The following is a 15,325-nucleotide window of genomic DNA, read 5'->3' as shown; positions in this document are numbered from 1 at the left end:
TGTCTCTTTCCCAGTCATACAATAAGCATCATTCATTTGGAAAGGTCAATATTAATTAGCAAATCCAGCAGGGATATTCTGTCACAGGCTTTTTTTTTTTTTTTTTTTCTTCCCTTTGGTACATCTGGTTGTTCTCTGTTGCAAATGAAAGATAATCCATATTCAGCTAGAGGTCTGAAAGCTGTCTTGTCTCTGAAATTCCAACCTCCTTTAAGCAAGGAGTAAATACAATTAATTAAAAAAAATTAATGTGTTCAAGTAGATTATCCTTGATTTTTGCTTTGGCTGCTTCCACAGTTCTGAATTCTTAGGTTTAAAAATCAAAGGTAATTTCAAAAATACTTGCAGATAATGAAATTGAGTTACATGCCAGATGACAGGAGAGTGGCATTGATCCTTGGGGAAGGGCTGGCATTTCTTTCATGCCTGGATTTCAAGTGAAAATATGGAAAAGGACTCTCAAAGGAAAAAGAATCCACCATGATCTTGGGGTAGTGTCTTCGGGTCAAAAAAAACAACCCCCAAATTCACTCTGCATTGCTCCAAAGACCATCTTATACTTTGAAGATATTGATTATTCATCCCACGGAACTGGGAAAGCACCAGCTGACATGCTTTGCCCTTTTCAGGGAGGGTCCAGAGGAGATGGCTGTTAGGATTGCCTGTCATCTACAAATGCTTCTTTGGTCAAAGGGAGGGGGGCTCAAAAAGGCTCCTGCTATAGACCCAGGTGTCAGAAGCCTGTGAAGTCTGGAAGGAGGATGGAAAGCATGAACATCAGTGACAGAGGCTAACTGCACTATGTAACCTCAAAGTCTGCATTTCAAAGAGCACCACAGCACAAGGAGCAATGAACTTAAAACTGAAGCTCCTGTTTCCTTGAAGTATTTTGTTGTACATTTTGCACATGGGTAATGGATAATTAGAAACAGGGTTTTAGTCTACAAATACTGCAGAAATTAACACTAAAGAAGCCCTTGAAGCAACACACACTATTTAATTAGATGACAACTTCTGAAGTACGCAATGACACTAAGATAGCAAGGCTCTTAACACAGAGTTTCAATGGGAGTTAGGCAAAATGGAAATAAGTCACTTGAGTTTAACTATACAGTTTCTATTTACGTCTTACTAGTGAATTTAATAATTCTGAATTACTGAGAAAGCTCTGCCCTCCCCCCCCCCCTCCAACTTCACATGCCCAAGCTCAGTTTTCTTTAGCTGGCTGCTTTATGAGATGATTTGTTGAAATAGCCATACACAACCTGTAGTCCACAAGCTGTTTTTAAGAATGATATTATCTCCATGCACATTTTTAAGGAGCTCTGAACACAGTATCAGCAAGAAAAGACCAAAACCAAATTAGTGACTATTTGGTAACTGAGCAGTAGCATATTTTACTGTTATTAAGTATTTTTTAGACAGGATGCTCTTGCTTTGCCGCCATCACAGCTTTTGCACATACTGCTTTCTTTCTACACCATATTGCCATGCATTTTGCCTGAACACCTCAAAGATGACCTTTGGGTGGTTTGCCACATATGCTATTTAGATGAAAGCTACCATATTATTCAGATTAATTCCCTATTTCTTGATGCTTTGGTCTAACTTTCATATCTGTTTCAAATCTTCACCTATAGCCCCACCATGGACTGCAAAAACATCTTCCTTATTCCCACATCCCTCTAATATTCTAAATAAGCAGGGACATGAATCTCTTTTTTCACCTCCTCTCCAGAATATTTTGATGGAATTCTCTCCCACTACTTGTGAAGTCTGATAATAACATGGAACAGTATTATTTATGTGTCTCTCCTATGGTTACAGATTGGGTCTTTCCTGGATATCTATTTGTAACAGCCATCTGTCTTCTGATTTGCTCACCCAGCATTACATGATCCATTAAAGAGAAGCAGTTTCAGGTAGTCTATTAGAAAACACAACAATTTTTGTCACACCTTATCAGTATCTCAATGACCATTTAAAACCCAGCTACTGACCTGATATTCTTTCAATGCCTCATGGGTAGATTTGGAGGTCTGAGATCATTTTTCTAAGGGACAAAGGTCTCCATTACAACTCATCCCACAAATTGGCAGCTTGGTAATAAATCTCAGCATAGGCACCAAGGATGAGTAGATGGAAGAAATCTCTTGTCTCTTCCATATCAGAGCCATGAAAGATTTATAAGGGAAAACTTGTAGTGCTGCTGTCACTAACGCTGAACAGAGAGATTTTGCCACTGAGTTTAGCAAACCAGAAATCTTCAAGTACACTATAACTTATTAACATCCTGTGTCAGTGACTTACACTACAGATACTAGTATGTAATTTCTTTACACAGTATGGCACAGAAACCTCTTCATGGCATTTGTACAAATGTAAGGGCCTTCCGCCAAAAGCTGCAACTGACTTTAGCCCAGCTGTAGAGATCTGGGTAATATAGGGTTGGAAAAGGGAGTAAACCCAAAAATTACCAGCATACACCTCAGCATCCAGGCATTTTTAATAAGTTTTACACTGGAACTTTTATCCCTGAAAATACATAACTCTCCTGCAATCTAAAAACAGCACCTGAAATACTGCCCAAATTAAGAAAGTAGGGCTGCATGGCAGGATTTACAGTAACTAGTAAAGTCACTATAGCTGGTTTGGCTAAGACGTGAAGTCAGTTTGGGGGAAAGGTGGAGAGGTGAGCTGAGCTAGGAGAGAAGGGTACTGATCATGAGTATATACCATGTGTAGAACAACTCTAATCAGAAGTCAAATGCACAGTGAAAGCAGTAAAGAGACAGTCATGCAAATATCTGGTTTCCCAGACTGATTGTTTTTGGTGATATATCCTCCTACAATACATTGCTATGGGCTTTGTACCATAGAGTAGAACCATAGAAGGCACTGGGTTGGAAGGGACTCCTGAAGGTCATCTTGTCCAACCCCCAGCCCTGCAGCAAGCAGACACATCTTTAACTAGATCAGGTTGCTCAGGGCTCCATCAAGTTTGACCTCAAATGTCTCCAGGGATGAGGCCTCCACCACTTCTCTGGGCAACCTGTTCTAGTGTTTCACTACTCTCATTGTAAAGAACTTCCTCCTCACATCCAACCTTATTTCTACTCTGCTCTAGTTTAAAGCCGTTGTCCCCATTTAATTAATTTTGCTTGCCTCTGAGAGCTCTGCTCAAACCGCTTCAATCAGCAGCATGTGGGCCAATTCCTTCTAATGCTTCGGAAGTTCTGCCATTGCTGTGCCCATTTTGTATTGTACATGCATATGGAGACACACTCAGCTTCTCCTTGAGTTTGATTTGAGTTCAGGGCAGCAATGCTACATTAAAGGGCTATTTTCTAACTCACAGATCTGGAAAATGGGGTTTAATCAATGACCATTAGACCTTGCTTTCCCTTCTGGCATAAAATGCCTTCTTTCATCCAGAGTTACTGTATCCTTGTTTTAATAAGCCATGATTGGCATTTGGCACTGACTTACACAGAGGCCTTATTACGAGGAAGAAATGAAAGTATTATGGAACAAGACAATTAAGTGGGACAGGATAACTCGCAGCAATGTACCAGATTGTGTCATGCTCACATTTCATTTCATGGTATTGAATTCCCCCTACGAGTACAAGGGCATAGAGCTAACAAAGGTAAAACATTTCTCTGCCTAGGAAATTGTCCTGAAAGGCTATTTTCTGTAATTGGAGACCACATCCTAAGAGCTTCAGAGCACATGCACTTCTTGCAGCCAAAAGGCCTAGTCATAGGCTCTTCACTACGGTTACTTTAGTTTGAAAAATAGCTTCTGTGCTAAATCTGTGCACCACTTATGTCTCAGTTAAACTTATGAATATTTTCTTTTCCCCTTCCCAACCCCTACTAATAAGATCCACCTACCTCAAAATGTTCAACTAGGATCTGTCTGACAAAAACTCTTACATGCCTCTGGCACTAAAAGAATTTCTCCTGAATTTCCTTCCCAGTGTTTCAACACTGCAAAAGTAACTGAAGACCCAATTCTTCAGTGAGATGGAAGTGTCCTGGAAGCCCCAGTCCTGAACATGGCTAAAGCATAGCCACCACAGTTCATTCATTAGCTTCTCAGCTCCTCAAAGGATACAGCCACATGATACAAAGCTTTTGTCTGTTGTTTTCAGTCTCAGAAGATCAGGAATTAGCAGGTTGTTTGCACAAGGCAAAGTGCCCAGCCTTGCAAGATTACTGGTGGGAATAGCTATATTCTGTCTTATCGAGACCATAAAAAGCTGATAGTAAAACATCATGAATGGGCATTTTCCTTCATCCTTTGAGAACCAAGACAACCCCATATTTAACATTTTATTTGCTTGTTCTTACGTAGGTTTCAGATATGAACTGTCATGAATTGGTAGCTCCAACTCAAAGTCTCACAGGCTAGATAAAATAGTAGTTGTACAGATAACACCTTCTACACCAACATATTGTTTCCCAGTATTACCTACTGCATTATGCCCTCTGTATCTATCCAGACATATTATTGAAAAATGTGAGCACTGCTGGGCTAAATTTTTAGGAAGAACCCAAATATTTTTTAATCCAGAAATAGATTTAAAATTCTGAAGTCAGTTCAAATGACAAAATTTACTTCAATACTTCCTCCCCACCCTGATATTTCCTTTAGCTGGAGAGTTGTTGGTTGTTTGATCCCTGCAATAAGAACCCACAAGAGCGACCACCACTCACAGACAGGACTGTTATCGAGTTCCTATCTAATACTTGTATAGATGAGAAAATCATCCTCCTTGTGCTGTTCTATTTTCAGTTTTGCCTATAAGTGAGAAGGCAGCACACTGGGCTATGCACACATCTACATGCTGTCCAAGAAGTGAGATTCAAGGTTCAATAAAACAAGGACTTACGCTTGGAATGTTTGTCACAGAGAGCTGATGCCCTCATGTCGCAGAGTCTCAGGGATCCTTTGCTGCTGCTGTAGACAAAGAGATTGCAGTGATGGGGATGAAACTCAGAGGCTGTAATCACTTCTGTCAGGTCCTCCATATTGGCTGGCTTTATATCTACAATGTCTGAATGGAAGCTTCGTTAAGGAAAATGCAGCCGTATGCAGGTAAGCTATGACCCTTATTGCTGTCTGGAAGGAAGCAGGATTATCTAAATGCCCACACATTTAATGCTTTTACACAAGCATATACTCATCCATTTTGCAATAGGATGTCTTGAAATTTCCACACCTGTCCCATCTACACCAAAAAGCTGCTAGTCAACAATGGTTTTACAGCAGATGCTATTAGTAGGTCAACGTTTGTCCATGCTGTGCAGACATCAATGGAACAGCATTCCAGGGGATTTAGTATTCTCACCTTCAATAAAACTACTGGGGAGCAGGTAATTGTATGTCCTGTAGTTGCTGTTGAAATCACTGCTCTATTCTAGATAATAGTGACTGACAGGGAACAATGTACAGCTCAGATCTGCTCACTCCAGTAAAGGGCTCACTGGCTTTTATGATCATGCAATTTAAGCTAAAAAAAATAAATGTAGCTTAAGTTAAAAGCCTCAATCAATAAATGTACTTTTTTTTTTTTTTCGGCAAAGGCAAAAGTGTCAAACAAGCATTTACACAAATAGTTTTGTGTGAATATACACTAATACAATATATTTATTTTAAAAATTGTGCACGGTATTGGTTTTGCTATCTGAATACTTGCAGAGGGTGTATCTGAAATGGCATTCTTGGGGTTTTAGGTAAAAGATGCTCACTGCTGAAATCAATACAAATTGCTATGACTCAGAACAGTACATCTGAATCATTTAAGCATACGTTCCCGGAACAAAAAATACACCAAAGATCTAGTGTCCCAAGCATAAACCTGCCAGCTAGATCACCAGAGATTGTCCACATGAAGTACAGCTCACATTATGCTTCTCCAGCACATATATATCCACTCATAAATATTACCTACCTTGGTGGGCTTAATAACCAGGACCCAATTAGCCTTACTTGGAGGAGAAGGCCAGCCTGTGGAAGATTGCTTATGAAGAAAAGAATGAAAGGAGGAGTCCCATGAGGGGACTATAAGAAAGCAGTAGGTGTAGAAGCATAAAATGAAAGAAGGATATATATGTAAAGCAATACATTTAAATAAGATTGTACATTCTCATATGGCCCTCAGCCATCCGCTGCAGATAAGCCATCCAAATGTTAACAAATCCTCTGAACAAGAGGAGGAACAGTTCCCCATTCTGCTGATGAGGCTGTGCGAGAGGCAATAAAGGATTTGCATAAGATCACATGGGAAATGCATGAGAGAACAAACCCAGATCTACCGAGTCCCACTTCGCTGCCCTAAACACAACTCATCTCCCTGCCTGGATTCCCCAAACATAAAAATTGAATCAGCTGATGTTCAAAAGTTAAACATCTCAGAGGATAAGATAAATGAGAAAATCTGTTTTACTGATGGCAAGAGAAATCACGTATCATGATACTAAGCCTGTTTCTGTTCCCACTGCGCCCACCTCTCAAATGGAAGACCTTTAATTGATTTCTGTGGGAATGGGGGTACAGACTACCACTACCTTTACATTCCCTACTTTGATCTTTCCCAAAAATGCAGATCTGGGTCACCACATTGAAATTTAACATCACACAAAAGATTCAGAGGTAATTATCTTGATGACTTCGTAGAGACAAACACACCACACTGATTTATGTTTGCAAAACTATTAATATCTTATGACATTTAGTAACAACTGGGCATGAATTAATGTTGCATTTCCACTGCATTCCTACTTACTTGCACTATCACATTTGCATCCGTCTCTAAGAATCCATTGTGACTGATATCAGTGCAATGGATGTTAAGATGTAGCAACATCAATTTACCCCTTTTATAAGGCATCACTAAATATTCTGGAAAATCAAAAAGAATGAAAAAATAACCTTTACTTGTAAATAACCTTTATTTGTTATTTGTATTTGGTGAATCTGTCTCAAGACATATCTTTAAGTAAAAGCAATTGCTTTCAGTGATTGAATTGCTTTCTGGAGTTCAGAGAAATTATAGTAACTCAATACAAGAACTTCACCTCTCAGCAGAGGGATGAATAATTGCTGAGTGATGAGAAAGATATAAAATATAAATAGAGTATGTGAAACAGTCATGGGAAGTATCATTTTTCTGGATATTGAAGACAATACTGATGAATTTCCCCTCACTGCATGAAATGAATAACCCTATTCTGAATAATGAAATTAAATATTCCATTCTCCTGCCAGAAAAGCAGAAAATACTTGAAACAGACTGCATTTCCAGATGTGATGTAAATCTCCACTGAGAAAGAACCTCATTACCTACTGAGGATCATAGGGAAAATGCACCATTGAAAATTCATCATTTTGTTAGATTTAGAAAAAAACCCAACACAACAATAACACTTGTATTGAAGTGAAGGATCAAGGGAATAGATATGCAGAAGAGATTTACCCCAACTGTATTGGTAATAATAGATGGAAAAACAGCCTTTGCTTTGACAACTACAGAACCCAATGTATCAAAAGAAGAAGATGTCACACAAAAGAATATTTTCCTCCTCTTATGATTTTTGCCATCTATTTGAAAACAATCAAGTACAGCTTGACATGTGATGTGTGGGAACTGTATGTAAACTAGCATGACGTGGTAAGGGTAAGCATCTCCCTTGGGATATTTCCGTTTTTCCATTTTTCTTTTGCATCTTTTTCTTCCTTTTAAGCACAACATCACATGGCAGGAGAATATTTCTTAAAATTGGACTGGACAGTGTGCTTCGGAAACAGGCCCTTTGGGGACCTTGAAGAGCTCAAAGAAGAGGAAATCTGGCACAAACTGATTGAATGACAATTCCATTCCTAAAGGGGAAAGTATTCTAATGGCACAAATCTGTAGATTTGCCTCCTATGCCAATGGCTTCCTTTGCAACTGTAGCACCTGGAGGGGTGCCTTTGAGTGGGGCACAGTCTCTCTCCTCCAGTTCACTCACATCTGAAATACCAGTCACATCTGACTCCTGTTGTACCACATGCAATATGAGACATTTTCAGGGTGTGGACAAAACAGTAAGGATAAAAGCAATCTAAGAAAGAAACATCACAGTGTTCACCACTGGCAGTGCATTAGGATACAGTTCTGTTGTACTAGAAAAGCTGGTGGTTCCTGTGCCTGAAGAGGGCAGGAATTTCCCCTAAGAAAACGAATAAGACCTTCACACTGCTTTGACTCCCAAGCATGCTTGCCAAGAACGAGGCATTTAGAACCTTCCTAGATACTTGTGCGAGGGAAGGCTGAACTGGCACCTTGCCAGAGATGAGCTGGAATGCATTGGCAGACTTTTAGCATTTAAAAAAAGTAACATAAAATATCTTCTTGCTTGCAAAAAATAGAACAGGTCTGTCTCTCTTAACCCAGCTGTTTGCCACTTTATATACCAGGTATCCCCTCCATTGCTTGGAGCAGTGAAACAGGATAAAGATATGACGAGGCCACCGGATTTTTCTAGGTGCTTTCCACAGTAAAATGGAAATGGAAAATCTAGTATGCTTGGAGACCATGATGGTGAGAGTTGGTATGACCAGGAGTTAATGTGGGTAAAGGCAACAATGACAGTTTAAGGCAATGTAAGCTTTAACTTTGACTAAGAGTGTCTATGTTGCTTTCCCCAGGTTACTGAACAACAGAGGTTAACATACAGGAGTAAGCAAGCAGACGGACCTGATAGAGAGGAGAAAGAAGGCTTTAGGGAAAGATCTGAGGGAGGGAAGTAAAAGAGTGGGAAAGAAAAGAACATAAGCAAAGGCATGATTATCAAGCTGCAATGATACAGTGTGATAGATGTGATCTGAGATTCAGTTATATGGCAAGGTTGTTTCTAGTCCAGCATGTTGTGCTGCTGTTGTGCAGCTGATATTAAAATGAGGATGACAGGAGGAAGATTTGTTCCTGTTTCTGGGCCATTGATCTAACAGAAATATCCTCCTCTGGGAGAAGTCACTTCATAAAGTTCCTTTTAACACAGATTACAAAGATGACCCTCACCTTGATCCAAAATTCACATTAAATCAGCTTTTCTCTACTTGATCAGCCAGAATACAAATGAACACGCCTGCTTTACACTCACGCCAAAACATATAAGGAGAGTGTGGAAAATACATAGGGTTCGCACTGACCCAAAAAGGTTCCAGAATGAATTTCCATGTATGATAATAGAAACATAGCAGTCTCTTCCAAATAGATTGAATTCTCTTTGAAGTGAACAGTATGCATAAAAAAACAGCTGCTTTGTCTTCCTGAAACCATCAAGGAATTCTCTAAGAAACTGAATTTTGTAGACAATGAGGCTTGCAACTCAGAAGCTACAGTATATAGAGGACTGAATCTTGTATCATTATTTTGGACTCATTTTTCATATGATTTAAAGGTTCACAGCAAGAAGGAAATAATTGGTACAGTCAGATGAAAGCAACAGGGAAAAAATAGTAAATTAACTTACCTCCCCTTTATGCAACTGCAATGGAGCATGGAGGCTTTCTAAAGAAAGCCAGACAATTTTCTGTACTAACTTCATAAGAAACCCAACATTCTCATCTTATTTCAATATGTACTGATGTGATACTTCCATTTTTACCACTGTGTGGGACTTGGGTATTGCAATTTTTAAGCACTATCAAAAAAAAAAACCCTGCAGCCTATCTTCCCAAATCTGACTGTTCATGTTTTCCACACAGGTTTCTTCCAGCTCCTAATTTTGTCTGCATCTCACACCTACATTCTAACATAGTCCTAAAAAGATTCCCTGACTAGTAGCTGAAATCAATAGCAATTCATAGAAGCTGCCAGGGCTTCAGTTTAGGGTAATTGATTACTGTGGTCCTGCTGAGGCTCTACACTTTTAATATAAGAATTTCTCTGAGTGGTTTCCTCTGTTAGTCATTTAGTGCAGGCTATTTTCATTACAAGGAGGGAACTGTGCTGCTTACAAATCAAGCTCTACCAGTTTTACACTTCCTACGTGGTGCTTTTATCATTCCTATACCATGTGCCAGCTGAGGAAATTAATTCCAAGTGGCTGTAGTTTTCTTCCATGTTGCATACATCAGAGAAGCAGGAACAGAATGTGGCCTTAGTATGCTTGATATCATCATGATGTGATTATATCAATCTTATTAAGAAAGAAAGAAGCAAGCTCTAACTTTTAAATAACCATCCACTTGATCCTTTCTTCTCTTTTCTTAAAGTGGAAATCCTATGTTTTCACTGCTAAATGACAATTCTACTGCAGGCATGTCATGGCAGTAAGGACACCATTGAATAGGGTCCAACTTCTGCATCTTTGGCTTTCAGACTTGTTGTCAGTTTCTGGAATGGATTGTCAATAGGTTAATGGATTTGGCCTTTTCTTCAAATTCCAGTGTTTTACCTTAGGCAGAAAGATGACCCAGTATTTATACTCTAAGTACCTCTAATAGCCATGGTGTCAATGCTTTTTATCACACAGCATTCACCCACTGCTCCACTAAAAGCCTGTGCCATGTGGGTTATATTAAAAGCCCAGAGAGTTGCAATTATATTGTCTGTACCATTTTACTCCTCTGAACCACAAACCAAAAACTGCTGCCTAAGTGTGTGCTCCTTCAAGCTGTTTTGGACAAAATATCTGTTAATGCAAGGTATTGATCCATACCTGAAAATTACTTAGTAGTGCAATGTCAGCTCAATTCCATTTTTAATTTCACAGTCTTTATAACAATGATGTTTTAGATATCATACTGGAGTTGGGACCTCTGGCAACAGCCTCACACCAGTGGCGATATGCCCAAAGTGCAAATGTGAATGGCAATAAAACAGCTCCACTGAAGGTGTTTAGATGGTGCCATTATGATACAAAGGCTTCTGACTGGTTGTTGATGGGTTTGGGGGGGGGAAGGGGGATTAGTATTTTTCTTATATCTGGACTATGAAATACAGTAAAGAGTAAAAACTGCTATGGGTTTTGAGCTCTATGTGGAAAGCCAAGGTGCACACAATTATGTTAGGTGCTGTGCAATCCCAAAATAAAGGGATTGCTAGTAACATAACAAATACAGGCAAAATTGCTTTTGTTGCCTTACATTCAGTAAACATCACAGGCTTTGCTATAGGTGAGTTAAAGAAAGAAAAATCTAATATATAAGAGGAACTCCTTGTGTAGTTGCCGCAACATTTGAGTAAGTGTTGAAAGCACAGAACTGTAAAATAGCACTGCCAGGAAAGAGAGTATTTTAAATGGTGTAAGCCATGTCCAAACTTTCTCATAGATAGGTTTGTTCATGCACTGCAACCATTAATTTACTGGGAGAAAAATGAAGCCAAAGGCTTGTTTTTTAAAATGGAACACCTGCCACTTTCATCTGTAGGCACTAGTCACATACCTGTTTTAGTCACAACCATATGGACATTCAAATTTTCAAAAGCAAAGAAATCATTATCTGCATATACACAGCTGAGAGCAAAATTAAGTGGATGAGTCAACAGAGGAAGACCTGCCTTCATAAATGCACATCTGCATTTTTCTGTGCACAGTACTCAATCACTAAAAGTCTGCAAAGTCATATTTAGTTGATATATTTGCATATTAACTGAGAAGAATCTACTTGGTTTGCAGAATCCAGTCCCCAGTAGCATAGAGAAATGCAATAAATACAACTTCCTAAAGCCTATCTTTAAAGTATCCAGAGGTTGTTTCCCACATCACTTACAGGAAAGGAGAGATAACATAGCATTTTTTAAAATTATTATTTTTTAAAGGAATAACTAACATGCAATATCATCAAGAAACTTCTTGATAATTATTAAAATCCTGTGCAGCTGAGAAAGATCTTCCTATTAAAGGCAGGCACAGAACATCCAGCTGGAGGGTACAGACTCATTAGAGCATTTTGGTAGGGATTTTTCCTTCCCTATGCAATTTATTCTTCCATACATCTTTCAGAAAAGTCCAATACAGCCATACTTGTACCCCAGTAGAGCAGAATACTTCCATATTTTAACTGAAGTTACAATTTAAGTCACAAAGGACTCAATTTTTGCAAGATTCAGCTAGCTTAGAAGTGTCCTCTAGGGCACAATGCTCTCCCCTTCTCTGCATGTTTGTTATGGAAGCAGTCACATAAAACTGTCTTCAAAAACACCCCAACATTTCTGCAAACCAGGCACTTAAAGATACTAATAAAAACTTACATTCAGAATTCATACTGATATTTCTGACTGCAAATAAATTTGCTCTGCCAAGAAATCCCTGAACATGAGCAATGTTGAACTGAAAAGGAGGAACAGATTCAGCTCTCTGGAGAAACTCCACAGGGAAAGTTTGCCATAACACCTATTTTAAATTATGTAAGACACCCAATTAAAAACCTTTTGGGCAGGACTACTACTGAAGTGCAGTCCTTGCCAGTGGGTATTTTAACAGAGAAGAGAGAAATATCTACATTAATGAGAAGTACCTTTGCTACTTCAACAGGAAGAAAAACTTCCATGGTCTCAGGTTTTAAAGACTCAAGCAGAACAGAGGTGCAGACTGCAAGATTCACGATAGCTGAGATGACCACGACAGCATCTTCATGGCATCTCTGTTCTTCTGTGTAATACTCTTCAAACTAAAAAATGTTAGCCAATGAGCAAAGCAAATTATATTTTCTTCTTATTTTAAAGAACTCTGCAAGAGATTGTGCTTTGCAAGGTTAATTTCAAGTCCCATCTCACTTGGGAATGAGAATAATTAGACTCATTTAAGAGAATTCTCCCCTCTGGCAGAGCCGATTAAATTATTTATACATTATCTTTTTGTATAATTGTACCTAGAACTGTGTAAATGGGTTTTTTTGTCTAATTTCCAATAAATTCATAATATGTGTTTTTCAAGTTGGATACACCACCTGCACCTGTGACAACAGAAAGGCTCTGTTTGAAAATGCTTCAATGAGAAATTAATCCAGAGGGAAACGGAAGCACGCAATTTAAAAGCTTGCTCAATGACACTATACTGATTAAAACTCATCAACTGAAGAAATAAAATTAGTAAGACAATAAATCTTGGACTGAATCCTGTTACCCATTTCCACAGGAATAACCTGATTGACTGCAGCCACATTACACTGAAACACAAGTGCTGCTTAGCTGAGTATGAGCTCTGGGATGTGAAACTTTATGTGCAATTTAATACTCTTTGGCTATAGTTCCCAAGCCCTTCTTTGCTAAGCTTTTCAGATTCTGGACAAAACCTGAAAATTCTCATGGAATAAACCAAGTTGAAAAAGGAAATCTGGTTGGTGACACTAACATTCATTTCAGCAATAAACTTTAGAAGGCTTGAGATAATATTTTAAAGAGCATTCCTGGTACAAAATAGTACCCCGTTTGCTACAGTCCCAATTAAACTGGGAAGCAATTGGCTCTGTGGAGATCTCTGAAAAGATAACTGCATCTGCTGTAAAATTCTAAGTATCTTCTGCAGTTGTGTTGCCTAGATCACTCTGCAAACACATGAATACAGGGAAATCCCAGCTGCATTCTTTAATGTACTACTAGACACTTGTGAAATGGCTTTTAAGGGCTGAAGATTTCATTTTCCTTGCTTTATCATTTGCTGCAACTCCAGTCCATTGTCTTTTTCCTTTTTTTTTTTTTTTTGCAATTTACTATGCAGTTTTAAAAACTAAGAATACTTTAATGTCTTTGGCTATGTTTTTCCTTACCTCTGAAGTCATGGGTCTCTACTTGGAGAGAACTGCATTAGAGAAGACACAGGGTTAGATAAAGAAATCCATTAAAAGGATAACGTAATCACATACTTATTCATTCAAGTTGTGTATGGACAGGAGTGATAAGTGAAAAAATTATTTATTCTGATTAACAAATTAATATTTTTATTAAAACAATAAATCTGCACTGCAGTAATTATCCCAAGGCTATAGCTAGGCTCAAATCACCTTAACTTCTTTAAGAACAATTCCAGAAAAAGGAAGAGACTGGTCTTTGCCAAGAATGCAAAGGCCTCAGCTATAATCAGTTTTTCACAGCCTGGCTCAACAACTCTTCCAATTTCTTTGTTTATAGAAGATGGCTATCCCATGCCCTAAAGACACTGGTGTCTCATACTCCAGCCACATATTGCTTGCTTTTGCTGCAATGCACATTTCAGCTGTATGGCAGGAAGGTCTCAGACAGTGGTTCAGTGCTAGAATACTGTTTAACCTGCTCTGATATCACTTTTTTGACTCTGGTCTGTAATCCAGTTCTGACTTGTTAATAGTCAAATTCCCAAGATAGGAGTCCATTTAAAGTGATAAGAATAGTTAAAACGCAGTTGTTTCTGATAAGGATCATAAAGCATCTCTGGCAAGAAAATACAATATGAACAAAAAAGACAAAACAAACTAAAAATGAGTCTTGAAACACTTTAGCAATTTTATCCATGGTTTTCAAAACTTTTCCTAAGTGTAGAATTAAAGTCTCCTAAAAGATGCTGAGATTCTGTGTTTCTTGCAAACAGACCATCCTTAAGGTCACTACAATACCTACTCCCACAGCCTTGCTGCTATAATTATCCATGTTTTGCATTACAGCAGTTAAAGACTGCAGTGCACAGGATAACATATAAATACTGTTCCTGCTCTGAAAAGATTAAAAACTGTACTCAAGACATTCAACAACAGATGACCACCACATCAGAAATCATGTTGTGTCCAAACTGGACATAGTATTACCTCAAGAGAGGCAGAAGAACCAGTTCAATGCCTGCTGTACAAGACAAAGTCATTTAGGTGATCGCAGAAATGCAGCTCTCTCTTGGCATTTTGCACTAGGGACACACAAAGTATTTCTTACAAATGAGTCTGCTGAGAGTTCATTAAAGGCTCCACTTACTATCAGGAATCTACACAGCTCAGAGAAGATGACAACTCATGGTTAGACATACTTGCCTTTTTCCTATTTTTATTCCTCAACTGACACTAAAAACATTTCTTGTGTGATTTTAATAAGAGAATCCCTACTGCATTCTTCCTAACAAGGCAGCAGAAACACACATTAAGGAAGGAGAAAAACACATCAAGGACTTTCCTAGCTACCACATTTCTAAAATCCGTATTCTGCTGCTCACCTGAGGTATTTTGTTTAAAGCTTAAAATTCTTTACGCTACATTTCACTACAGTGGTTACAGGGAACAGGTGCTTGATGCATTGTTTAATCACACACCCACAGAGCCAGCATGGTCCCCAGTCTAGCAGTTAGAGAACACTTTTTTTCCCTTT

General features: G+C 38.6%; 1 protein-coding gene across 3 annotated transcripts in view; it reads right to left on the bottom strand.

Moving 5' to 3' along the window:
* Positions 1 to 15,325, bottom strand: part of PPP2R2C (protein phosphatase 2 regulatory subunit Bgamma) — a 153,292-nt gene that overhangs the window by 18,917 nt on the left and 119,050 nt on the right. For all 3 annotated transcript variants that reach the window (XM_054391407.1, XM_054391408.1, XM_054391406.1), the window contains one exon: positions 4,898 to 5,062. In XM_054391407.1, coding sequence (XP_054247382.1) covers positions 4,898 to 5,062 — 165 coding nt within the window. The remainder of the gene's footprint in view (positions 1 to 4,897; positions 5,063 to 15,325) is intronic.

Source organism: Indicator indicator, chromosome 23 (assembly GCF_027791375.1).
Source record: "Indicator indicator isolate 239-I01 chromosome 23, UM_Iind_1.1, whole genome shotgun sequence".
Taxonomy (NCBI): Eukaryota; Metazoa; Chordata; class Aves; order Piciformes; family Indicatoridae; genus Indicator; species Indicator indicator.
The sequence above is the reverse complement of the archived record's forward strand: the minus strand, read 5'-3'. Positions and strand labels throughout refer to the sequence as shown.